General features: G+C 46.3%; 1 protein-coding gene across 1 annotated transcript in view; it reads right to left on the bottom strand.

Moving 5' to 3' along the window:
• The window catches only part of SMARCAD1 (SNF2 related chromatin remodeling ATPase with DExD box 1), a 166,328-nt gene that overhangs the window by 55,389 nt on the left and 85,725 nt on the right, over window positions 1–25,214 (bottom strand). The window contains exon 8 of the mRNA XM_077277264.1: window positions 985–1,069. Coding sequence (XP_077133379.1) covers window positions 985–1,069 — 85 coding nt within the window. The remainder of the gene's footprint in view (window positions 1–984; window positions 1,070–25,214) is intronic.

Genomic DNA, 25,214 nt, shown 5'->3' with positions numbered 1-25,214 from the left:
CGCTTAGCCACGCCCCTTACTGGAACCTCGGCCAATCAGTGCATGCAGAGTAGGTGGAGCTTAAGGGAGGATGAAGGGAGGAAGTACACAGCCATCCGCAGCCCAGCTGAACGCTAATGTGAAACCAGCCTAAGAGAGGATTGGCATTAGGTCCTGGCATAGAGAAACGCTTAGCGTGGCTGCCAGGTACACATGAATTGTCCAATTTATGTGCTAAGCTTTCTCAATTTTTTCATATTTCTAGTGCAGTAATGCAATTTAATTTTCACATTTCAAGTTTACATGTTATAGCACTACAGAGTGCTGCCTTATTTGTTTGACTGTCAGTTGGCTCCCTGCTGCATAAATGCGGGGAGACACCTGTCAATCAACATGACATCAGCAGTTATGCTCCGTAGCCCAGAAATGGAAGAGCTTCAGAATCGCCAGCAGGAGTGATCTGTGATCGCTCAGAGCTGGCGCAGGCAGAACAAACAGGTAATATTTAACTTTTATTCATATGAGCGTTGTGATTCATTTGTCAAGCCCAACACCAGATATTACTGGTATCCAATGGATGTCAATCTATAACCGTTACGGTCACTGTTTCTATTTTTTATTTTTTTTGCATGATTTTCATCACATCTGTGTGAGTGTGAACAGACATTTGTTTGAGTAGTGTCAAGTGTTAGCGTCGGTGCCCAAGAGCTCTTCAGACCCACCTGCTTTCTCTGGACACGACTGAAAGGATTCCTCAGGTAGGTGAAACATATTGCCACAAGATCACAGTAAGTGGCAAGAATGATGAGGCTATATGAGAGGGGAAGATGGGATGTAGTGTGATGATTTGATTGTGTGGGTAACACGTCTTAAAAAACAAGGATTTGTGAATCATCCTCATGATCAGATGGCTCTCGCTTTCCTTGCAGCGAGACCTTGATTACTGACTTCCCCAGTGCCAAAGACTGAAAACTAATAACTCCAGCTTTCTATGACACTTGTTACCTTGTTCATCTTCTGCAAACAACTTTAGTGCCTCAAGTGCTTCATGAAAAGACCAGTCATGCTCCTGAAGTACTTCTCTAAGCTCCTGTCAAAATAAAAGAAACAATGCATCATCATATAAAGCACTTATCCAATTAATTACAGGCCTGGAAAAGACAATTCTCTGTAAGCCCATCAGCTCGCTCATTAAAGGGAATCTGTCAGCAACATCAACACACATTGGTATGCAGGTCTTTGATATGTAAATCCAATGACACCTTTATATGTTTTTTTAACAGTTCCTGCATTCTTGAGGAAAGTGTTTTAATTGATATGCAAATGAGGTGTAAAGTGCCCTGGGCAAGAAATAGCACTTAAGGACTCCTTGTCTCCAGAGCTTGGTTCCCCAACCAGCACCAGTGTCTTTAGCTTGATTTATAGCCCTGTCTGATTTCCTTGCCTGATGTCACACAGACAGTAAGCTGGCCACCAACCTCAGGAGCCAGTTGCTTGTTAAGTGCTGTGATGCCCAGAGCACTTAACACCTCATTTGCATATTAACCAACACTATTTACTAGGGAATGCAGCAACAGATTGCACCACAAAGCCTTCATCTTTTCTAAGCCCTTCATGCCCATATGTGTGGAGCAGGATGGTGGTGAAGGGCTGTTTGATCTTGCTGAAAGATTCCCTTTAATAGACAAGTTTACAGATAGTGAAGTTTTGCCAAGATAGAGGATGATGTAAATGTTTGCTGTTATAGTAGTTTGTCATTTTCAGATACATTGGATTGACAGGCTGACAATTTAATCTTCAGCAAGTGTGGATAGGCTTAATATCCCAGCCATATGGAGGGATTTATATGCAATTCTCATGGCATGCAGTAGAATGGATATCCATTATGTTAACAAATTGCAGCAGATTGTTTATGTGAAATCCACAGCAAAATTGTCCAGTAACAGTTTAGCAGAGGATTATTTGCAGATTTGTAGAAATATTCATAACTTGAACTATCACCTTTGAGCTGGCGGCTTGGTCCAAACAGAATGTTTTTCATTTATTTACATTCGCCAATTTCAGATTTAAAAGTGAAGCAATGAAAAAAAAAATGGCCTACTGTTTCAAATCAGGTTTGTGTGTTAAATGAATTTAAAGAAAAAAAAATTAAACAAATTGGTTATTCCTTTTCCATATCACAATTTGCATTAAAGAGTAACCATCACTTTAATTTTCATTTTTGGTAAATCAGTAGTCCCCATGAAAATGGGCAACCTTATAATATATCTGAACCAAAGAAATGAGCTTCTGATGCACTGCTGAGTCAGCGGTCAGTGCTGGCGCGTGGTTACAGGCGCCGATCACTATGTACTCAGCAGTGACTGACGCTGCGTACCGCTCAATGACTGCCGGGTGGCATAAAGTTCATTTTCTCCCAGTAGCCAGGCTTTCAGTGCAATGGCTGAGAAGCTTTGGAAGGCAATTAACCTGCAGATTAACCCTATATATGCAGATTAATAGCATTTTGGGACAAGTTCCCTTTAAAAATTAAAATCTTGCAATTTTCACTCTGGCCACTAGGGCTTTTTTATAGACTAATTTCCTGTTCTGGAAATGCACATGAACACAACAAGGGTCAGATCCTGACCCTATCTTTTGTACTGAAGCATCTAATGAGTGTTTGCAAAGGCTGGTAGGGAGGGGCAGCTGTCACATGGTCCATTGTGGATGACTTGTCAGTGCTATCAGCTGTGTACAGGGGTGCAAACTCATTGTAATCCTGCCTCTGTAAACTCCCACAATGAGCTTTGTGAGTTTTGGACTTCCCAAATTCTCTGCAGCATTTCTGTGCACATTATGTTAATAAGGCAACTTGTGGTTATTTTTCATTGCATCTCAGTGCGTTTTTTCCATGCATTTTTTTTTATAGTGCTTTGACAATTTTCTTTTTGTCTCTTGTTGGTATGTCATAAACAAAGCTAGGTTGCTGATATTACCTTGTCTTTAGCTTTGACAAAAGTTTACTGACGTAGTCATGTGCAGATTAACATGGTCTTTTTTATCCTCCTCCACCACGTGATGTCTATGGCTTACATTCATTGGCAGATGTATTTTATTTAATGCTATATATACACATATACCTGTGTGTGGTCTCCTGGACGTTCCCTGCATGCCAATGGTTTCCAGCAACCTGACTGCTTGCCTATATATACACACACACACACAATATTATATATACATATACACACACACACACACACACACACACACACACACACACACACACACACACACACCTGTAGAAAGACATACACAGACATATGTAGTGCAAGATCCCTCTATATTATATATGTATACAGTTAGTCCTCGGTTTACGACGGTCTCGGGTTACGTCGTTTCGTGTTTACGACGCTTTATACGACGCCTCATTCCGACTTACGACGTTTTGCGTCGTAAGTCGAACTACGTGCAGGGGCGGAACTAGAGTGTCCAGTACTGTACACTGTACCCGGTTACAGAGGAAACTGAGCCTCCTGCACGCCATAACACGCTTCATTATGGCTCCCAAACGCAAGGTAGACTCATCTGACACCAGCAGTGCATCAAAGAAGAGGAAGGCCATCACCATGGAGGTGAAAGTGGATATCCTAAGGCGATCTGATAAGGGGGAAACACCAACAGAAATTGGCAGGTCATTAGGACTTAAGGCCCCGTCACACATAGCGAGATCGCTAGGGAGATCGCTGCTGAGTCACAAGTTTTGTGACGCAACAGCGACCTCAGTAGCGATCTCGCTATGTGTGACACGTACCAGCGATCAGGCCCCTGCTGTGAGATCGCTGGTCGTGTCGGAATGGCCTGGACCTTTTTTTGGTCGTTGAGGTCCCGCTGACATCGCTGAATCGGTGTGTGTAACACCGATCCAGCAATGTCTTCACTGGTAACCAGGGTAAACATCGGGTTACTAAGTGCAGGGCCGCGCTTAGTAACCCGATGTTTACCCTGGTTACCAGCGTAAATGTAAAAAAAACCAAACAGTACATACTCACCATCTGATGTCCGTCAGGTCCCTTGCCGTCTGCTTCCTGCTCTGACTGAGTGCCGCCGTACAGTGAGAGCACAGCACAGCAGTGACGTCACCGCTGCGCTCTGCTCTCACTGTACGGCGGCACTCAGTCAGAGCAGGAAGCAGACGGCAAGGGACCTGACGGACATCAGATGGTGAGTATGTACTGTTTGTTTTTTTGGTAACCAGGGTAAACATCGGGTTACTAAGCGCGGCCCTGCGCTTAGTAACCCGATGTTTACCCTGGTTACCCGGGTGCTGCAGGGGGACTTCGGCATCGTTGGAAGACAGTTTCAACGATGCCAAAGTCGTTCCCCTGATCGTTGGTCGCTGGAGAGAGCTGTCTGTGTGACAGCTCCCCAGCAACCACACAGCGACTTACCAACGATCACGGCCAGGTCGTATCGCTGGTCGTGATCGTTGGTAAATCGCTATGTGTGACGGGGCCTCAAGTCGTTCGACTGTCGCTACGATTATCAAGGATAAAGATCGTATCCTTGAACATGTGAAAGGATCTGCTCCTATGAAAGCGACAGTGATAAAGCAGCGGAGTGGGCTTATTATTGAGATGGAAAGATTACTGGTGCTTTGGTTGGAAGACCAAAATCAACGCTGTATCCCTGTGAGCCTTATGGTTATTCAGGAGAAGGCTAGGCGACTGTTTGAGGCGTTGAAAACAGATAAGGGGGAAGGAAGTGAAAGTGAAGAATTTGTGGCGAGTAGGGGTTGGTTTATGAGGTTTAAGGATCGTGCCAATTTCCATAACATTAAAGTGCAAGGTGAAGCTGCTAGTGCTGATGAGAAAGCAGCAACTGAGTTTCCTAAAGCATTGGCTGAGATAATTGAGGAGGGTGGTTACTGTGCTCAACAAGTGTTCAACGTGGATGAGACAGGCTTGTTTTGGAAACGTTTGCCTAACCGTACGTACATCGCCAAGGAGGAGAAGTCAGCACCAGGTCATAAAGTCGGCAAGGAGAGACTGACTTTGCTTCTTGGGGGCAATGCTGCTGGCGACTACAAACTGAAGCCCATGCTGGTGTATCAGGCTGAGAATCCAAGGGCACTCAAGGGCATTTCAAAGAGTCAACTACCAGTCATCTGGAAGTCTAATAGGAAGGCATGGGTGACACTTGCAGTGTTTGATGACTGGTTCACCAACCATTTTGTGCCAGGCGTGGAGCGGTATTGTACCTCCAAGGATATCCCCTTTAAGGTGTTGCTAATTCTGGACAATGCCCCTGGACACCCTGCTCGTCTGGATGACTTTAACCATAATGTCAAGGTGGTTTACCTTCCACCTAATACCACTGCCCTAATACAGCCTATGGACCAAGGAGCCATTGCTACATTCAAGGCCTACTACCTCCAAAGGGTCATTGGTAATGCTTTAGCAGCAACTGAAAAGAATAAGGACTTGACTCTAAAGGCCTTTTGGAAAACATACAACATCCTTGATGCTGTGAATAACATTGCTGATTCCTGGGATGAGGTTAAGCAGACCAGTATGAATGGTGTGTGGAAAAAACTGTGTCCCCAGTTTGTGAATGATGTCACAGAGGTCCAAGAGTCAGTGACTAGTGTCATAAAGAACGTTGTTGATATGAGTGAGACAATGAATCTGGAGGTGGAGGAGGATGATGTCACAGAGCTACTGGCATCTCATGGAGAGGAGTTATCTGCTGAGGACCTTATTCAACTGGAGAAGCAGATGATAGAGGAAGAGGAAGACATACCAACCCCAGAACGTAAGAGATTTACAAGGCAGGGCTTGGCAGGAGGTTTTGCCCTGATACAGGAAGGATTGTCAAGGTTTGAGGCTGAGGATCCCAACATGGAAAGGTACACTAGGGTTGCCAGAGGAGTCATGGATTCCCTTAGGTGTTACAAGGAGATCTTGGAGGAGAAGAAGATGGTCTCCTTCCAAACTAACCTGCAGCAGTACTTCAAGAAGGTAGAGAGGCCTGCAACAGATCCTGCAACAGATCCTGTACCTGTACCCTCTACCTCTCCTGCCCCTCTTGACTCACCTGCCCCTCTTGACTCCCCTGCCCCAGTATCTCCAGCACCTTCTGCTGATTCCTCCCAATAAGCCTGTTCTGTCTTTGGAATTGTTATCTTTGTTTATTACAGTACTGTACAGTACTGAACACTGTTTATTACCTGTTATAGCACTTACAGTACAGTAGTACTGTACTTCATTATTAAACGTACTGTACAATATTTTACTGTACCTATCTTTATTGATAATTATGTAGGGTACTGTGTTAGGATAGGTGTTTGGATAGGCTAAGTGTTTGCAGTACTGTACTGTTATTATGGTACAGTACTGTATGAACGTATGGTTCGACTTACGTCGAAATTCGGTTTACGACAACGCGTAAGAACGGATCAACGTCGTAAGTCGAGGACTACCTGTACTGAAATATTTATACTGTGAAATTTCAGAAAGAGGAAAAGATTAGAAGACTTTATCCCTATGGTTGTGCAGTGCTTGAGACCTCTCCCCAGCAGTAGTTGGTGCTTGCACTGTCACAATGAGAAGTAGCAGATTGAAGATAAAGGAAGGAGGGCAGGGAGGCGTTTGGGTGGGGTTTCGAGTGGGTGTGATAGGTGCTGGCTTACAGGCCACTGCAATGAATTATGGAACTTGTAGTAATAGAACACGAAGTCAAGAGAGCGGAAATTGCAGATTAACCCCGTCAGAGCTGGAGCCAACAACAATGTAACTGAAATGAAATGCCCTGTTCTGACAATTGGGGTAAGACCAGCAGTGGAACTCCCACTGATCTGTAAGTGACCACCTATCCTATATATAGGTGATAACTTTTCGTTACTGGAGAATCCCTTTAAGGAGGGGGGCCTGTAAGGATGTTATGCAGTAACCTTACTCACCCACCTGCCTGCAGTTTTCAGTATAGATACCTTGTTGTCTGCAATTTCCACTATCACAACCTGCCTGCAGTTTTGTCTTCCAGGCTGCCTGCAGCTTCCAAGGTATTCAGAATTTCTGGTTTCTCCGGAGTTCTGTCTGCTACATGTCTCCAGTCTTCAACATGTCCACCTGCAATTTTCCAAACATATTCCTGGCTGTGCGGAGCTTCCATGGTCTTAGAATTTAGAGTTACTATGGACTGCTACCTGTGTGTGGTCTCCTGGACGTTCCCTGCATGCCAATGGTTTCCAGCAACCTGGCTGCTTGCCTGTGGTCTTCTGGATGTCTCCTGCCTGCCAGTGGTTTCCAGTATCTCACCTGCTTGTCTGTGGTTTCCAGGACTTTATTAAAACTTTTACTTTGCCTCTACCTGTGGCTTCTAGTGACTCTGCTTTCTGCTTTCCCAATTGCCTGTGATAGAAATATATATATCGTGTAGATCTCACTTGTATGTATACTCCTCTATAATCATATGTACTCATATATCCACAGCTAATATATTACTCAGCTAGTTTATAATCAATGGTTTAAAATGGCTGACATAAACTGATATAAGCCAGACAGATTGTATGGGGTTTTCCATGCAAAAGCGGAACAACGCCAGATGTACTAAGTGCTGATCAGATGTCTCAACTCTGTCCTAGATGCAGAAAGATGCAGAGAGCTCAATTTTAGTTGCTTAATCAGCATTCATATGTGCATTAATCACAATATTCCATATATGTTTAGATAACCAATGACAGAGGAGCTAGACAATATGGTAATTAACTAACAACCCCTAACCACTCCTTTCTATATGCAATTATAAAACTATGTATGTACAATAAAGTATCAGTATTGATGGAATGTTACTGACACAACAATGGTGTGCAGTCTCATTCCTTGAGCGCTCAAAATACTCAGTCTTATTGGGAACAGCCGCAGCACACACACAGGGATAAATTTATCCAAACCCAAATTTCCATATCAGCCCACCCAGACTTTTGGCTTACAAGATTCATCGCACGATGTGAGCCCACTATAAGTAGCATGGGTTGTCAGATGAAAATAAGTTCACTGTATTCCTTCTTCGAACATTGACACACAGTTTTCCCTCAGAAATAGTGAGATTTAACATTTTCCCCGAGAGGCTGGGACTGTTGTAGAGGGACAAACAAATGACCAAAATTCATTTTGCTCAAAGTTAATGTTAACATTATTTGATAGTAATTGGATCACTTAATACTGAGCAGAATTAATTCCACTGACTCTCTGCTACATGTTTCAATAGAGCTTATCAAAGCCCTATAGTTTTCTTCTTTTCATTAAGTGCATAAATCATATGCTCCAGTTATTCAGCCATTGTACCTTGATAAACAGCTCCCCCTATACAGTATGAGGTCCTCACCGCTCCTCAAAATAATTTGATGACCCCAACACATAGTAAGATGGCCCCATAGTCCCCCCCCAAAAAAAAAAAATATATGATGGATCTCTCAGCCCTCACACATGACTTGATGGAAATCACAGCCCACCACAAGGTGTGATGGTCCCCATATCCCCCTACAGACAGAAAAATGATAATTACTTACGGGTAATTTGATTTTCCAGAACCATAACAGCACCGCACATGAGAGATGGCATCCGCCCCCAGGAACAGGAAACCTGCAGCAGAGATAAAAGAATGCGGCAGCCACTCTCTCCTCAGTTTGTTTCAGAGTATGGAAGATGACCGCTTTGTTAGTACACATTCATGTATCATATTTACATTGTATAGCTGTATATTAGCTCTTATCTATATGTTCAAAAGTGTATATATATATATATATATATATATATATATATATATATATATATATATATATATATATATATATATATATATATATATGTATATATATTTTTTTTTTATCTATTCATATACATTATTTATTTCTTATTATTTTTTTTTTTTTTGTGAATCATACAACCATCACCAAGATAGGGCGGGAATTAATGCGGTGCTGTCATGGTTCTGGAAAATCAAATTACCCGTAAGTAATTATCATTTTTTCCCTTCACCATGACAGCACCGCACATGAGAGGAGAAAATAGAAGACTCCTTAGGGTGGGACAACGGCAGATAACACCTTTCTCCCGAAAGACAAGTTTGATAGACCTAAGTCTAGCCTATAATGTCGGAAGAAGGTAGAGGGTGAGGACCATACTGCCGCCCTACAAATCTGTTCCACCGAGGCGTTTGCCCTTTCCGCCCAGGATGCGGCAATAGCACGCGTGGAGTGGGCCGTAACACCCTGTGGGGGGATTTGGCCAGAAGAGGAAAACGAAAGTGAAATAGCCGTACGCAACCACCGTGCAATAGTTGCCTTTGAGGCCTTTTTTCCCCTGTTTGTCCCCTGGAAGGTGACAAAAAGGGCTGATGACTGACGCCAAGATTTTGTGGCTTCTATGTATTGAAGCAGGCAGCGTCTGACATCAAGACAATGGAAGGTTTGCTCTCCCCGGGATTTTGGTTGAGGACAAAATGAGGGTAAGATAATTTCCTGGTCCCTATGAAATTTAGAATTGACCTTTGGTAGGAAGGCCGGGTCAGTTTTGATAATTACCCTGTCATCCTGGAAAGTAGTGTAAGGGGGGTTTACTGAAATAGCCTGCAGCTCGCAAGTACGGCGGGCTGAGGTTAGAGCAACCAGGAGGACAGTTTTGAGTGTCAATGATTTTATTGAAATAGAATCAAGAGGCTCAAAGGGGGAAACAGTTAGAGCATTTAAAACTAAATTTAGATCCCAGGGAGTCACCTTGGGAGATAATTTTGAGGGTCTAGATGTAAAGGAGGCTCGGATGAACCTATAGACCCAAGGGTGGTCAGCAAGTTTGTGATCAAACAGCGCACCCAGGGCGGAGACATGCACCTTCAGGGTGCTAGTAGATAGCCCTCTCTCCAACCCTTTTTGGAGAAATTCTAAAATTTCTTTTACTGGGACTTCTTGGCTTGTCTGGGACAACTGTCGCCCCGAGAATTCCAAGAATTTTTGCCAAATTTTTTGATATTTTTCTGAGGTGACTTTTTTCCTGCTAGCGAGCAATGTGGTCACTAAAGGGTTCGAGAATCCTTTTGCCAGTAGAAGTCCCCTCTCAAGTTCCAGGCGGTGAGATGTAACCTGTGTACTTCAGGGTGTTGAACTGGTCCCTGGTGTAGGGATGTATCTGGAAGGATCCACGGGTCCGAGATAGACATGCGTCTGAGCCATGTGAACCATGCCCTTCTCGGCCAAAAGGGAGCTATGAGTATTACTCGTGCCTTGTCTTCCCGAATTTTCCTGAGGACTGTCGGGATTAACGGTATTGGGGGAAATGCGTATGCTAGATGGAAGTTCCACTGGTATAGAAACGCGTCCACCCCTTCCGGTTGTTCTCTTGGGTTTAGAGAATAGAACTTCTTCACTTTCCGATTTTGTTTTGTGGCGAATAAGTCTATTTCTGGAACGCCCCAGTTGGCACATATTTCCCCAAAGACTTCCTGGCTCAGGGCCCATTCCCCTTGATGTAACGGATGACGGCTTAGGAAGTCGGCAACCTGATTCTCTGATCCTCTTAAGTATGTTCCGGTTAGAGAGAGAAGGTTGCTTTCGGCCCACAAGAAAAGTTCTTTGGCTTCTGCCATCAGGGATGGTGATCTTGTACCCCCTTGGCGATTTATATAAGCTATTGTTGTGTTGTTGTCGGATAACACCACCACATGCCTTCCTTGTATTCTTTCTCCCATTTGAAGAAACGCTTGTCTCACCGCTGACAGTTCTTTTAGATTGGAAGACGCTGTTGTCATTGAGGGCTCCCATTGACCTTGTAGGACCTGATCCTCCACATGAACTCCCCATCCCCATGGGCTCGCATCGGCGATGAGGACTACTGGATTTTGTAATGACCATGGTACCGCTTTGCTCAGATTTTCTGGTTTTAACCACCATTTTAGTGAGTCTTGGACCCTTGGAGACAGGAGAATCTTCCGATTCAGATTGCAAGGATTTCTTGCTTACTCGGCTAGTACCTGCCATTGCAACTCTCTCGTGTGGCTTTGGGCCCACCGTGTTGCTGGAATGGTCGCCGTTAGAACTCCCAGGAGCGACATTGCATTCCGTAGAAAGATAGACCGTTGCTGCTGAAAAAGTTGTACTTTCTGTTGGATAGACTGTATTTTCCTCTGTGGGAGGATACACTCCTGTTTGATGGAATCTAGTAGGATCCCGAGGAATTCTTGAGACTGTGTTGGGACAAGTCTTGATTTCTTCAGATTTATCATCCACCCTAATTTCGTTAACACGTCTAGAACTGTTGTGACTGCTTTCTCGCAATCTTCTTTGCTGTTTGCTATCACCAAGAAATCGTCCAAATAAGGCACCAGTAATATGTCTTCTTTTCTGATGAAGGACGCCACTTCGGAAATAATTTTGGTAAATACACGGGGTGCTATGGCTACCCCAAATGGAAGACATTGATACTGTAGGTGGGTAGGAGTTTTTCCGAGGTTTACTAGCAGTCTGAGATATTGCTGATGTTGGATTGCGATTGGCACATGGTAGTAAGCGTCTGTAAGATCGATTACTGCCATATAACAGTTTGGGCTGAGCACTTTTATCGCCGTCCTTAAAGTCTCCATCTTGAATTTCTCTATTTGAATGCAACGATTTAAGGCCCTCAAGTTGAATATCACTCTCAACGAGCAGTCTGGTTTTGGCGTTAGGAACAGGGTGCTGTAGAACCCCTTCCCTATTTCCTGATGAGGAACCTTTACTAATACCTCTTTTTGTATGAGGAGATGAACTTCTCTTTCCAGCGTGGCCTGATTTTTTTCCGCCACTTGGGTCATCGTCACACGATTTGGTGGGAGGTTGGAGAATTTGAGTTTCAGACCTTCTGATAATAGGTTGGTTATCCACTGGGAAGCTGGCAGTGCCGCCCAGTGGTGGACAAACCATCGGAGTCTTCCCCCCACCGGAATTCTGGCATCATTGGTGTTTGGGATCAGACTTAGGGGGAGGCTTGTTGAAAAGGAATCCCTTTTCTTTTCGATCTCTCCAAGGTCTGCCCCGGCCAGACCTGTCATCTGAACGGCCGCGGGTCCCCCTGTATCCAGATCCCCAAAAGGACGAACGGGAAGTCTCCCATCTGAGTCTAGGAAAGGAAGGAGGTGGAAATCGTTTCTTTTTGTCAGACGCTTTTTCAAGAATCTCGTCCAGAGCTTTACCGAAAAGATATTGCCCTTCACAGGGTACTCCACAGAGTTTGACTTTTGACTGGAAGTCAGCCGCCCAATTCTTCAGCCATAATGCTCTACGCCCAGAGTTGGATAAAGCACAAGCACGTGCGGCCCCTCTGACAGAATCAATTGATGCATCTGCCAGGAATTTTGCGGCACCTTGCAGGGAGTGCAATGCCTCCAGTAGTCTTTCTTGTGGGCACTTATTTTTGATTTGGTCACTTAATTCATCCAGCCACTTGACCATAGCACGTGCCGTGCAAGTGGCCGCAACCCCGGGTTTAAATGACCATGTTGATGCCTCCCAAGCTGATTTTAGAAAGGCATCTGCCTTCTTGTCAAGGGGGTCTTTTAGGGCACCCATATCCTCAAAAGGCAATGCTACCCCTTTAGAGGTGCTGGCTATGGCGGCGTCTAATTTAGGAGCCTTTTCCCATTTTTCACATACCGCTTCATCAAAGGGGTACTTGCGTTTTAAGGCTTGAGGAATGGAGATCTTCTTATTGGGATTTTTCCATTCTTTCTTAATTAGATTAAGTATATTATCATGGAAGGGAAAGACCTTTCGCTTATTCCCCTCCAAGTTACAGAACATGCCATCCTGAACTGACCGCGGCTCCTTTGGGGTTTCCACCCCCATAGTTGCTCTGACTAGTTTGAGCAATTTTCCAATATCCTCTGACTGGAAATACGGGTGGCCATACTCCTCATCCGAGGAGTCTAAGTCTGAGGCATCAGAGGGAGTTAACACTCCCGGCTCATCCCCTGAATCTATGTCCGACCTCTGTTCACTTGCTGGGGGAGGGGGGTTTTCTTTAGCCGCCTGATGTTTCAGCTGCTCTTTGACTGTGGGTTTAACCTCTTCCTGTATTATTGTCCTAATGTTCTGTAATAAGGAAGGTGAGTCTTTTGCCACTGTTTTATCTATACAGGCCCGGCAGATTCTTTTGGTATATAGTTTAGGGAGTGTCACCTTACATAGTGGACAAGCCCTATTCTTTTGTTTGGAGGTGGCTTTCCTTCCCTAAAAAGACACAGTATATAGTGTATCAGTGTGTGTGATCTTGCCTTACAAAGGCACTCACCCCTCCAGGACCCCGGATACCGCGGTAGCTTGCGCCTCCTCAGACATTCTGGGTGCAGGCATCTCCGGATCCATCGCTGGTTCGGTCATTGTAGCAGGCAAACTGCGTGCTGTAGAGGACCAGCCAGTATTTTGAAGGAGCGGTGTGCGCGCCTCTGGAGCAGCTTCCGCCCGGAAGTGTCCAGCACACCGGCTCCTTCGGCGTGTGACGTCACTTCCGGCGCGACCGGAAGTCGTCATCCTTCACTTCGGCGGCCGGCGGCAGTGAAGGACACGCCCCATGCCCCGGACCTGCCTCCTGCCCAGAGCGGTCGCCGGAGAGTCCAGCGAGGGGAAAAAGGCGCGGTACAGCAGCTCCTTCACCCGGACAGCACCGCACGCAGTGCCGCCGAGCATGGCTGGTCCCCCCCGCGGACCTCGGCCTCCGGACCGGAATCATCAGAGGGTATCCCTCCGGAGGTATGAGCTCTGCCACAGGCGTCCACCTGCAGGAACAGGAAACCAAACTGAGGAGAGAGTGGCCGCCCCATTCTTTTATCTCTGCTGCAGGTTTCCTGTTCCTGGGGGCGGATGCCATCTCTCATGTGCGGTGCTGTCATGGTGAAGGGAAAATGATGGTCCTAAAAGCCATCCCCACACATGGTATAAAAGGTTCTCAGGCCCCCTACACACAGTATGATAGTTACCACAGCCCCTTATATGCAGTACAAGCTCATACACCCTTCTATACAGCATGAAGCCCCACACATTCATACATTTAAAAAACAAAAACACCAAAAAAAAAAAAAAACGGACCTCGCACCCATTCCCCTTGCGCTCTGCTCTTGCATCTGCTGTGTGCACATCAGACATGATGTATTGACTTCATCGAGTGTTGTCAGAATCACTCACATTGAATGGTGGCAGAAGGAGACAGCGGTTCACTCCTCCTCCACTATATTCTCTTTTATCTGTATCCTGATGATGCAGATAGCAGTGATATGATGCTTGCAGGGTTGCCAAATTGACTTCTTTTCCTGGACTGCTTATCAAAAACATCACTGACAGGCAAACATTTATAGGGTATGTGCACACGTTGCAGATTTTGCCTGAGGAATTTTCTGCGCAGATTCTGCATCTCTTGGCAGAAACGCAGGTAAAAATCCGCGCAGATTTGATACGTTTTTGACACGGATTTTCATGAGTTTTTTTTTTCATGCGGATTTGTATGCATTTTTGAAGGCTAAATAAAGATATATTATTGAACAAAAAAAAAAAATTGTGAGGTCATTTCTTGTCCAACCTCTTCATTTACATACTCCATTGAAGAATGTTTGCACACACAGAAAGATAGATAGATCTATCGATCTATCTATCGAGCGATTCTATCTATCTATCTATCTATCGACAGATAATACGAAGCCCGATGTTTAGTAATAAACATAAAATGGTACATAAAGAGTTAGGCCGGGGTCACACTTGTTAGAAACTCGCACGAGTCTCGCACCTCAATACCCGGCACGGACGCCGGCACTCGGGACCGAAGCGTCGGCTGCATGTATTTCTATGCAGCTGAACGCTCCAGCCCCGAATGCCAGTGCCGGGTATTGAGGTGCGAGACGCGAGCGAGTTTCTGACAAGTGTGACCTCGGCCTTAAAACGCAATATCTGTTTAATTTATTTAAAAAAAAATGACGTGGGGTCCCCCTATAATTAATAGCCAGAAAAGGCTATGCAGACAGCTGCGGGCTGATATTCATTGCCTAGGAAGGGACCATGGATATTGCCCTCCCCACCCCCACAGCTACAAACACCAGCACCCAGCCGCCTCAGATATGGCGCATCTGTAAGATGCGCCAACTCTGGTACTTCGCCTCTTCCCACTGCCATGTAGGGGTGGCATATGGGTAATAGGGGGTCAATGTCACCTTTGAATTGTAAGGTGACATCAAGCCGACTTAGTAGTGGAGAGGCGTCAATAAGACACCTATCCATTACTAATCCTATAATTGTTAATGGGTTAGATAAACACACACACACACACACGCGTAGAATAAAGTATCTTAATGACAAAACACCACACAGTTTTGCCATCTTTATTGTTCTGCCAATCCATGCAAAGCCATCGATCTCCTGGAAAAAAAGAAAAAATAATAAACCAACACAAATATTCCCTGGTCTGACGCAGTCCATGTAATAAGTGTCCCACGACGATCTCCCCTAAAGAGCTGTCACATCAGGAGATGTGACCACTCTCTACAGGGTCTCCTGTGACACACTGACAGGAGCCAATGGCTCCCACAGTGTTATCACTAAGGGTTCAATGGCCTCTCACTTTACGGCACAGCTGTGTGAGAATTTTCCCACACAGCGGTGCCGCAAGTGACAGTATGAACTGTACTGTACTCACAGCGGAAGAGGGATACAGTGCGGAAGGATACCTTCCCTCACTGTATCCTTGGAGCCCCTGGAGAGCGGTCGCATCTGCCAATGTGACAGCTCTCCACGGGAGATCGTTGTGGGACACTCGTTAATAAATGAATTACATCGAATCAGGGAGTATACCGTTTTTTTTTTTTGTTTTTTGTTTTTTTTTTACACAGGTTATCGAGGGCTTTAGGTGATTGGTGAGTATGTACTGTATGTTGCATGTACTGTATGACTATATGTGACTTTATTTTTTTTACAATTGAACACCGTAGTCGGATGATAGGACTACTACTGTCCTATCATCCGGCTAGCTGTCACTGTAGCAACCAGAGCTGGATGAGACTAGTAGTCCCTTCGGACGATGCTTGCCTACACACAAACACAGCCCCGCAGACACGCACACACAGACACAAACAGCCCCGCACACACACACAGACACGCACAACTTCTCTGCACACACACACAGTCTCCGCTCACACACTCTTTCTCCTCCCGATCTGCAGCGTTTCTAGCAGGTACATCTGCAGCAAAACCGCAGATCTCTTTTTAAACCTGTGGCTTTGCTGCGGATTGGCCTGACGCAATGGAAGTCAATGGGTGCAGAAACGCTGCAGATCTGCAAAAAGAACTGACATGCTGTGGAAAATAAAACGCTGCAAATCCGCACGTTTTTTTCAGCAGCATGTGCACAAAAATTCTCAATTTCCCATTGACCAACATTGCTTGCGCACTACAATGCGGATTTGATGCAATTGGGCGCATCCAAAAACACTGCGGATCCACAGCTAAATCCGCAACCTGTGTACATAGCCTTAAGGAGAAATTAGAAAACCACAATAACTCTTTTTGGTTATAAATGATACAGGTCTACAGCCCATAATACGGATATGAACACATCAGCTGAATTAAATGTTAACTAAGTTAACTGTAAAATGATGATAATTCCAGAAGGAAATTTTATAAGTTTCTTCAGCAAAAAAAAAAAAAAAAAAAAATCAGACTCTTCAAAATTTTCTTATGACCACGCAAGAAAAGGGTAATTATGGACTGTTCTGCAATTTCTAGACAGTTGGTAAGCTTTGACACTGGGCGGGGGGAGGGCCGCCACATTGCGCAGCCCTTGGGCCACTGCTTTCAGTCCGCAGAGGAGTAGCCAGAGAGACGTGGTCCGTTGGCCAAACTTTGCCCAGGTCTGTTGGATGTATGTATGCATGCATGCATACCCATCTATGTACTATAGATTTGAGTTACTGCAAATTATGAACTCATCCTTAGCTAAAAGTACACCTTAAAATTGCTAAGAGGAGTATTTTTACCCCTCTGGCATGGTCACCTCTGGCAGAGCCTGTGCTATGGAAGAGTTGTGGCATCCGCAGTCAAAACGCTAATAACTTATGTCCCTTTATAAAAAAAAAACAAAAAAAAAAACTATCGCCCCATATGACCTATATTTATACAGCAACAAGTAAGGGTACATTTCCACAGTCTGTATCGGCAGCGCTTTGGACACAGCTCCGTCCAAAGAGCTGCCGGCTTTTGTACGCACGGTGATTGCGCATGCACCAGGAAAGGTCAGAGAGGCCCGGACCCGGCACAATGCAGTACTTTGCTCTGCCCTCAACAGGGAAGAGAAGTACGCTTGCGCAGGAGCAATGAAGCAAGCAGGAGGGTGGCATCGCACGAAGATGGGAGGCGCCAGACCAGGACCTGCGACACCCATCGGACCGGACCGCCACTAAAAATACAACTTTCCAGGAAAGGAGAGTCAAGGAAAAATCTTGAAGAGGCTCAAAAGGAGCTTCCTGTAAAAGCCCTTAAGACTAGGGTTGAGTGAAACGGGTCGTGCATTTCCATAAGTCGCCGACTTTTGGCAAAGTCGGCATCTCATGAAACCCGACCCGATCCCTGTGCGTGGTCGGCCATGCGGTACGCGATCTTGGCGCTAAAGTCGCGTTTCGCATGACGCGTTCAGCGCCATTTTTTCAGCCAATGAATGAGCGTGGGCAGAGTGATGACATAGGGGTTAGGGGAGTGAACGCCTATAGTCATGTTATCGCTTGTTCGCAGTAGGGATTTGGAATGTGCAATACGAAATTTTCTTGGGGGGGGGGGGGGGGGGAGAGAGAGAGAGAGAGAGAGAAATAAATAAATAAAAAATAAATAAATTCCTTCATTGGGTTTCGTGTTTCGGCCGAAACCCGACTTTTCACGGTGGTCGGCCGCTTTCACTCGACTTTTAAGACAGTCGGGTTTCACAAAACCCGACTCGACCCAAAAAAACTAAAGGTCGCTTAACCCCACTTAAGACCAAATTAAGGTCCCACGCTTCCAAAGGAGTCTTCTAAGAAGGGACCTTATGAGTGACTCCCTGAAAAAAAGTCCTGACCTGTCGGTTAGTAGCAATCCTGCGCTGAAAAAGGCCCGACAAGGCTGAAATCTGTCTTTTAAGAGTACTTGGAGCAAGCCCTGAATCCAGGCCTACCTGGAGGAAAGCTAGAATATTTGGGATGGAAAAACGAAGAGGAGGCAGCCCGCGCCCTCTACACCAAGAAAGAAAAACTTTCCAAGTGTGATAGTAAATTCTGTCCGAAACGGTTTTACGTGCACTGATCATGGTATCTGCAAACTCTTGGGAGAACCATGCCTGAGTTAAAACCCAAGATTCAACGGCCAGGCCATCAAACGTAGGACCCCTAAGTTCTGGTGGCAAATCGGCCCTTGAGATAGAAGATCCGGACTATCGGGGAGTCGCCATGGAACTCCGGCGAGAAGCTGTACTAGGTCCGCACACCAGGTCTGCCTTGGCCAATCTGGGGCGATCAGAATAGCAGGCACTCTTTCTGACTTCAGCTTCTTGATTACCCTCGGGAGCAGTGCCAGAGGAGGGAACAGATAAAAGAGATGAAACTGGTTCCAAGTTAGCACTAGCGCATCCACGGCGATTGCCTGTGGATCTCGGTACCGGGCGACAAATCTGGGTACCTTGGCATTCCTCCTGGACGCCATTAGATCCACGTCCGGAGTCCCCCATAGATGGCATATTTGCTGAAATACTTCGGGATGGAGAGACCATTCCCCAGACGCTAGACCCTGACGGCTGAGGAAATCTGCCGCCCAGTTCTCTTCGCCAGGAATGTGGACCGCTGAAATCACCGAGTGATTCCTCTTGGCCCAGAACAGTATTTGTTTTACCTCCTGTATGGCTGCCTTGCTGCGGGTGCCCCCCTGATGATTTATGTAGGCCACGGCTGTGGCATTCTCCGATTGAATCCGGACAGGACGACCCGCTAGAAGATGGTGGAAATACTGCAAAGCTAGTCGCACTGCCCGAATCTCTAAGAGATTGATAGGGAGATCTGATTCCCGAGGAGACAAGCGCCCCTGAGCTGTGTGGTGAAAGAACACCGCTCCCCAACCCAGGAGACTGGCATCTGTTGTTACCACCAGCCAATTGGTTAGGGGAAAGGGTTTCCCCTCCAGTAGGGACAAACTGTTTAACCACCATGAAAGAGCCTGCCTGACCTGGGGAGGCAACCGACATCTGCGGTTGAGGGAGAGTGGATTCCTGTTCCATACTGCTAAGATTGCCTGTTGGAGAGGTCGGAGGTGAAGCTGTGCAAATGGTACTGCCTCTATAGTTGCAACCATCCTTCCTAAAACCCTCATGCAGGACCGGATCGTATGAGGGTACGGTTGCTGAAGATTCCTTACTTCCTACCGCAGGGCTAAGACCTTGTCTTGGGGAAGGATTGATAGGGCTTGAGAGGAGTCGAAGATCATGCCTACAAATGAGATCCTCCGAGATGGTTGTAGGGATGACTTCCTTAAATTTACTAGCCACCCTAGACGAGAAAGGGTGTCCAGAGTGATGCCGACATTCTCCCTGCAAGATTGAAAGGTTGGTCCCTTGATCAGCAGATCGTCTAGGTATGGCAAGAAAACTATGCCCCGGGAGTGCAGAATGGCCACCACAGTTGACATGACTTTTGTGAACACCCTGGGAGCGGAGGCCAGCCCGAAGGGTAAAGCCGTGAACTGGAAATGCAGATTGTTTAAGGCAAACCGGAGAAATCTTTGATGAGGCGGAAAAATGGGAATATGTAAGTAGGCGTCCTGAATGTCTATTGAAGCTAAGAACTCTCCCTTTTCCAGTGAGGCGATGACTGACAGGAGTAATTCCATCCGAAAATGACGAACACAGACAAACCCGTTTAAGAGTTTTAGATCTAAAACTGTACCGTCCTTTTTGGGTACTACAAAAAGATTGGAATAAAATCCCTGAAACCTTTCCTCCCTTGGAACAGGAGAAATGACTCCGCTGAGACGAAGAGACTATGGAATTGTAGAGGTCTTGTCGGCGGGACTTGGACCTGGGAAGACGGGATGGAAAGAACCGGGGAGGAGGCTGACAGACCAGCTCTATCTTGTAACCTGAAGATACGAGCTCTCCTACCCACCGGTCATGGATTACTTGAAGCCAGACCTGGTGAAACAAAAGTAGACGTCCGCCTACTCTGCTGGATGAACTTCGAGGAGGCCTCCAGTCACTTGGCTGAAAACCTCTGAGTCCTAGATCCTCTGGATCTAGTTGACTGGGAACGCATTCTTCCCCCTGGTTAGCCGTATAGGAGCTCCGATTGTCTCGGTCCTGATTGGGTCGACCCTGCGCAGCAGAGCCTGGTGCTGGAGCCCATCTAGCATTAAGAAAGGGCCTGAAGCAGGCCTGGAATTGACGATGAAAAGGCTGTCTAATCCTCTGCTGAGGAATAAACTTACTCTTTCTTCCTGGGGAGTCTGAAATAAGCTGATCTAGCTTCTCTCCGAATAAGCGACCCCCCTGATACGGTAGAGTTGTAAGAGATTTTTTAGAGGTAGAGTCTGCCCGCCATGTTCTTAACCAGAGTGCCCTTCTAATGGCAATTGCATTTGCCGCAGCAGAAGAGGCACAGTCTGCAGCATCTAAGGATGCATTGATCAGATAGCTTCCAGCAAGCGCTATCTGAGTTGACATTTCTCCCAGCTCTGCTGGCAAATCCCTTTCTTGAAGAGCCTTTGTTAAAGACTCTGACCAAGACATCACAGCTTTAGAAAACCAAGTTGCCGCAAAAGAGGGAAAAAGAGCTGAACTCGAAGCCTCAAAAACTGAACGAGTCAAGCTCTCTATAAGACGATCCGTGTGATCCTTAATAGACGAGCCATTAGGAAGGGATAACAACGTGTTAGAAGCTAAACGAGACACCGGAGGATCTACTGAAGGATTTTCTGCCCATTTACTACATAGCTCAGTAGAAAAGGGATACCTAGCCTTTAAGGCTTTTGCCCCTAAAAAAGTTTGTCCGGGTGCTCCCTGTTACGCCGAATCAGGTCCTCAAACTCGGGGTGAGAGGAAAAAAACCTTGTGGGCCCGTTTGGCCCGCTTAAATGAAACCTTGTGATCTGAGGATGAGGCGAGTTCATTTTCTATCCCCAGGGACTGATTGACAGCCGCAATCAGGCTATCTACAGACTCCTGAAACCCAGGAGTCTCCAAATTAAGGGACCCTTCTGACTCAGTCTGTCTCAACTTCCCCGCTCTCTGCTGGGGAAGGAGAGCGTGATACGGAGCTCCAGGATGCCGAAGCACCTGGGGGCCCAGGTGACGCTGTGCGGATTCGCTTTCCATGCGTCTGTCTAGTTTGAGCGCGGCCCCTGCATGCCGAAGGCTCCTGAGACCCAGAGTCCCTCTCCGAGACAGATGGACTGCTGGCCCTGGCCGCCAGGGTCTGAAGGGACTTGATTGCTTCAGTTAGGGACACCATGGATTGCGACAAGGACATGACCCATTCCGGTGGAACCGCCCCAGCATCCGCTTGAGGGGCGGGGGAAATTGCCGAAGAGATTGCTGGGGAGCTCGCAGCGGGGCTCCTGGGTGCGTTCAGAATCGCAGGCCTCACAGAGACGATTGCTCTGAGCATGCAGGAATGCAGCACGACAAGCTACACAAACGGTATATAGGACCGTGTGAGATTTGACCCTTCTAGACATAGTGATCCGTAAATGCTATACCCAGGGCCTTAGACTGGGGATGCTGTCAGGCTGGAGGGAGAAGCACTTACCCCAGTCCTGTGTCCCCACAAGTACAGTGTGGACCGAACACCAGACGTTGGTCAAATGCGCTACCTTTATCCCCATCAGTCCTCAGGGGGAGGAACCGCCATGATGGTGATGCGGCCTGTAGTAGGCCGAAGCCGGGGCCTCGATTTTCCCTAGGAGAGGAAAGGAGGGGGCGGATCCGGAAGACGCGCCGGAGGGGGCGGGGCCTAACCGCGCGGTTTGCTGGGCGGAAACCAGGCCAGATCGACCCGGAAATGCATGCTGGAAGCTAGGCAGGAGCCTGAAGCCTCCGGAAAAACTGCGGTGCCGGCCGCACTGTACTGCCGCGGCGCCGACCAGCGCCGGAGAAATAGCAGCGCCGACGGAGCTCTGGACTGCGGCGTCGCTCATTACCCGACGCCAGATAGTTGCAGACGCCCGGAGTGCCTTCAAGGTAAACTGCGCCTGTGTCAGGAGCCCCCATTCCTGCCCTTCCCCCTTTCTTTGCAAACTGAACCCTACTGAAAGAAAAAGGGTCAGCGTGGAGTAAAACATCCAGCTGGGGGAAGCAGAGTAAAAGACGGTGCAGGAACCCTAGCTTCATTTCCTGCACTGGATAAGGAGAGGAACCGTCCACCACCCCATCTATCACCGCAGCAGAACAGCGGTGTAGAAATAAGGGGGGACACACAGACATCTAAGGGCAGCTGTACAGCCTGTGGTCTAAATACCTCAGGGTGGTCAGTGCCAAGTCCGGTGAGAAATCCCACGTCGCGGGAAAGGATACGTGGAGAATACTAGCACGTGCTTGCCCGTTGTTGGTTTGGGGAGATCGGACCCTCAAAAGGATCAGTCGCCCCCTCAATCCATATAATGTAGAGATGAAAAAAAAAAAGGGTCCAAAGGATCCAGGACCCACAGGTGTGCCTCCTTCAGACACTAAGCAAGAACTGGATTCTCTGGTAGCCGGTGTCAGGGTGTATACGGCGGAGGAGGAGCTAAATGTTTTTTTGTTTACTTAGTGTCAGCCTCCTGGTGGCAGAAGAATACACCCCACAGTCCTGTGTCCCCCAATGAGGCGAAGGAGAAAAAAACCCTTGAGGAGATGATGCTAAGGGGATGAGGGAGAGTGAAGAACACATACAACAAGGTTGCGGTCGCAAGGTTCCACCAGATGGCTGTAAGGTGGGGCACAATAAGTCCCTTTGGGGGAAGGTTTTTAATTTGTTTACAAAAAGTGAGCGTATGCTGAAAGAAGGAAAGGACCGGCTGAGAACTGCTTTCAAACTGGACAGAGAAAAGGAAAGTCTTTGGAATTGAGAAAAATCAATCATGGCAAGTAAATCCCTCTGTTCGCAACAGCAAAAGTAGACCAATCAAGCATGGTGAAAAACTATGGCAGATTTAGGCTTGAGATCCTTCAGCTTGGTCTGGACAATAGTCAGCAAGGATCGTGGATTTGAGAACCTTGGCTTCTGAAAGACTCTCTCAAATAAAGCCGTTTAAAGTGGGGTGAAACAGACCTTATGAAAGAAAATTGTGGTAAGAAGGAAGAGGCCAAGGAGTGTCTGCTACTGACTGGATAACGTCACAGTACCATGCCAAGCAAGGCCACTCTGCAGCTATCAGGGTCACCTTGTGCCTTGACCCTGCTTGATTACACAGTAGAGAATGAAGGGAGAGTGCAAGGAGCGACTAGTCTTCTGCAAACCCACTCTGATCTCTTGACCTGACAAAATAAATTAGGACCTGGTGATTGAGATGGAATGTTAAGATTTCTACATTGAAGTGTCTGCACCAGTATTGTGTGCCTCAAAAAGTGCAGGAAAGTGATGCTCCACCCATTTGGGAAACCTGCTGGTTTCAAGCCATGGTCAAGGGGCTTCCGCTGCTTCCCTGATGGTTCAGATTACCTACTGCAGTCGAGTAGTCTATTGGCACTTAAATTGGGTGGCCCTTAGGAAGAGAAAGACAGTGGAAAAGATCCAGAAAAATGTCAGTTCGAGAAGGTTTATTTGGAAGCCAGATTTCAACAGAGACCATAAGTAATGTGTTGGTAGAACACCACTCATCAAAGAGGCTAGCAAAGGTCTACCATTCAACAGGAAGGAAAGATGCTACTGCAAATGAGACACGACCACTTGAACGCAGACCAGACCCACCCAGGTGTTGGCATATTATAAATGACTTCGGTCAGTTAATGATTCAACTGTAATAGTCCAAGAAATTTAAGGCAATTTAGAGTGGACAAGTTATCTTCCATGGATGGAGTCGCTCACCAAAAAAATTATCCAGATCAGGGACTTTTGCCACTCTTTGGCATAAAGGAGTGCAAGAACCTTTGTGAAAACCGGGAAGCGATCAGAAAGTGAAGTTTAAGGTGATTGTTGGTGGGACATGGCGATGGGGATGTGAAGATAAGAATTTTGTTGTTTTTCCATCAAAGAAAAATATTTTCCTGGCTCAATTGAAGCGATCATATATCACAGGGATTCCATACAAAATCTCCAGACTCACACAAATTATCAAATGTCTTAAAAGTTCAGAAAAGGCAGACCAAGCTGTCCATTACAGGACTTTTAAGCAGGAAGGTGTAGTATCCCTGTAATTTTTCCGTTTCTGGAATGAGAACTATGACTTCATGGAGGTAAAGGTAGCATAATAGAGTCTTCTGATGAGACAAAGGAAAAACACCTGTTTGAGGGTTGGGAGAAGAATTTGTTTTAAAAACAAATATACAACCATCTAAATCTCTGTGAAGGCGTAAAGTCCCTCCAGAGACTATGAAATGAGTGGGTTGTGGGGGAAAACCTTCAATCCTGTGGATAGACTCCTCAATCAACATTGGGGACTGACAATTCTGATTAAGCAAGGGCTGGGACTATAGGAGACGCTGACCAGGTTACTTATGAAATGGTTAAAAGAATATTACAGCTAAAACTAATGAAATAGGCAACCGATGAGACGAAGAGCTACCTGGGGATTTATTCCAGAAAAGTGCATGAGATGTACCATTTGGCGAGTCAATTAGCACATCTCACTAAGTAGCAGCATCAGAAGCATTGAGGGCCAAAATGCTTCTCATACATCCCTTTAACAAGACTTATTTGCATCCACTGCATTTTCTGTTTTGTGGTGTGGGGGGCAGAAGGCTAACCCAGCTTTTAGACAAGCATTGCTGGTATTGAGGGCAAAAAAAGACTTTTCAAGATAGTTGGGATTCAAGGACATTCTTCTCTCTGGAACAATGTTGGAATCCCAGAACTGCTGTCCCTCTCATGACCCGAGATGGGAGAAACAACTAAAAATAGGAGAAAAAAAAATAAAAAAAAATTGGCCCATAAGGGCACATGATCTGTAAGTGGCAGCGTTTTAGACACAGCGCATGTTCACTGCATCCAAAGTGCTGCCGTCTATTTAATGCAAGTGAATCCGCATGTGTTCACTGAACCAA

The sequence above is a fragment of the Ranitomeya variabilis genome, chromosome 1 (genome assembly GCF_051348905.1).
Source record: "Ranitomeya variabilis isolate aRanVar5 chromosome 1, aRanVar5.hap1, whole genome shotgun sequence".
Lineage (NCBI taxonomy): Eukaryota > Metazoa > Chordata > Amphibia > Anura > Dendrobatidae > Ranitomeya > Ranitomeya variabilis.
This window is presented reverse-complemented; position numbering and strand designations above follow the sequence as displayed.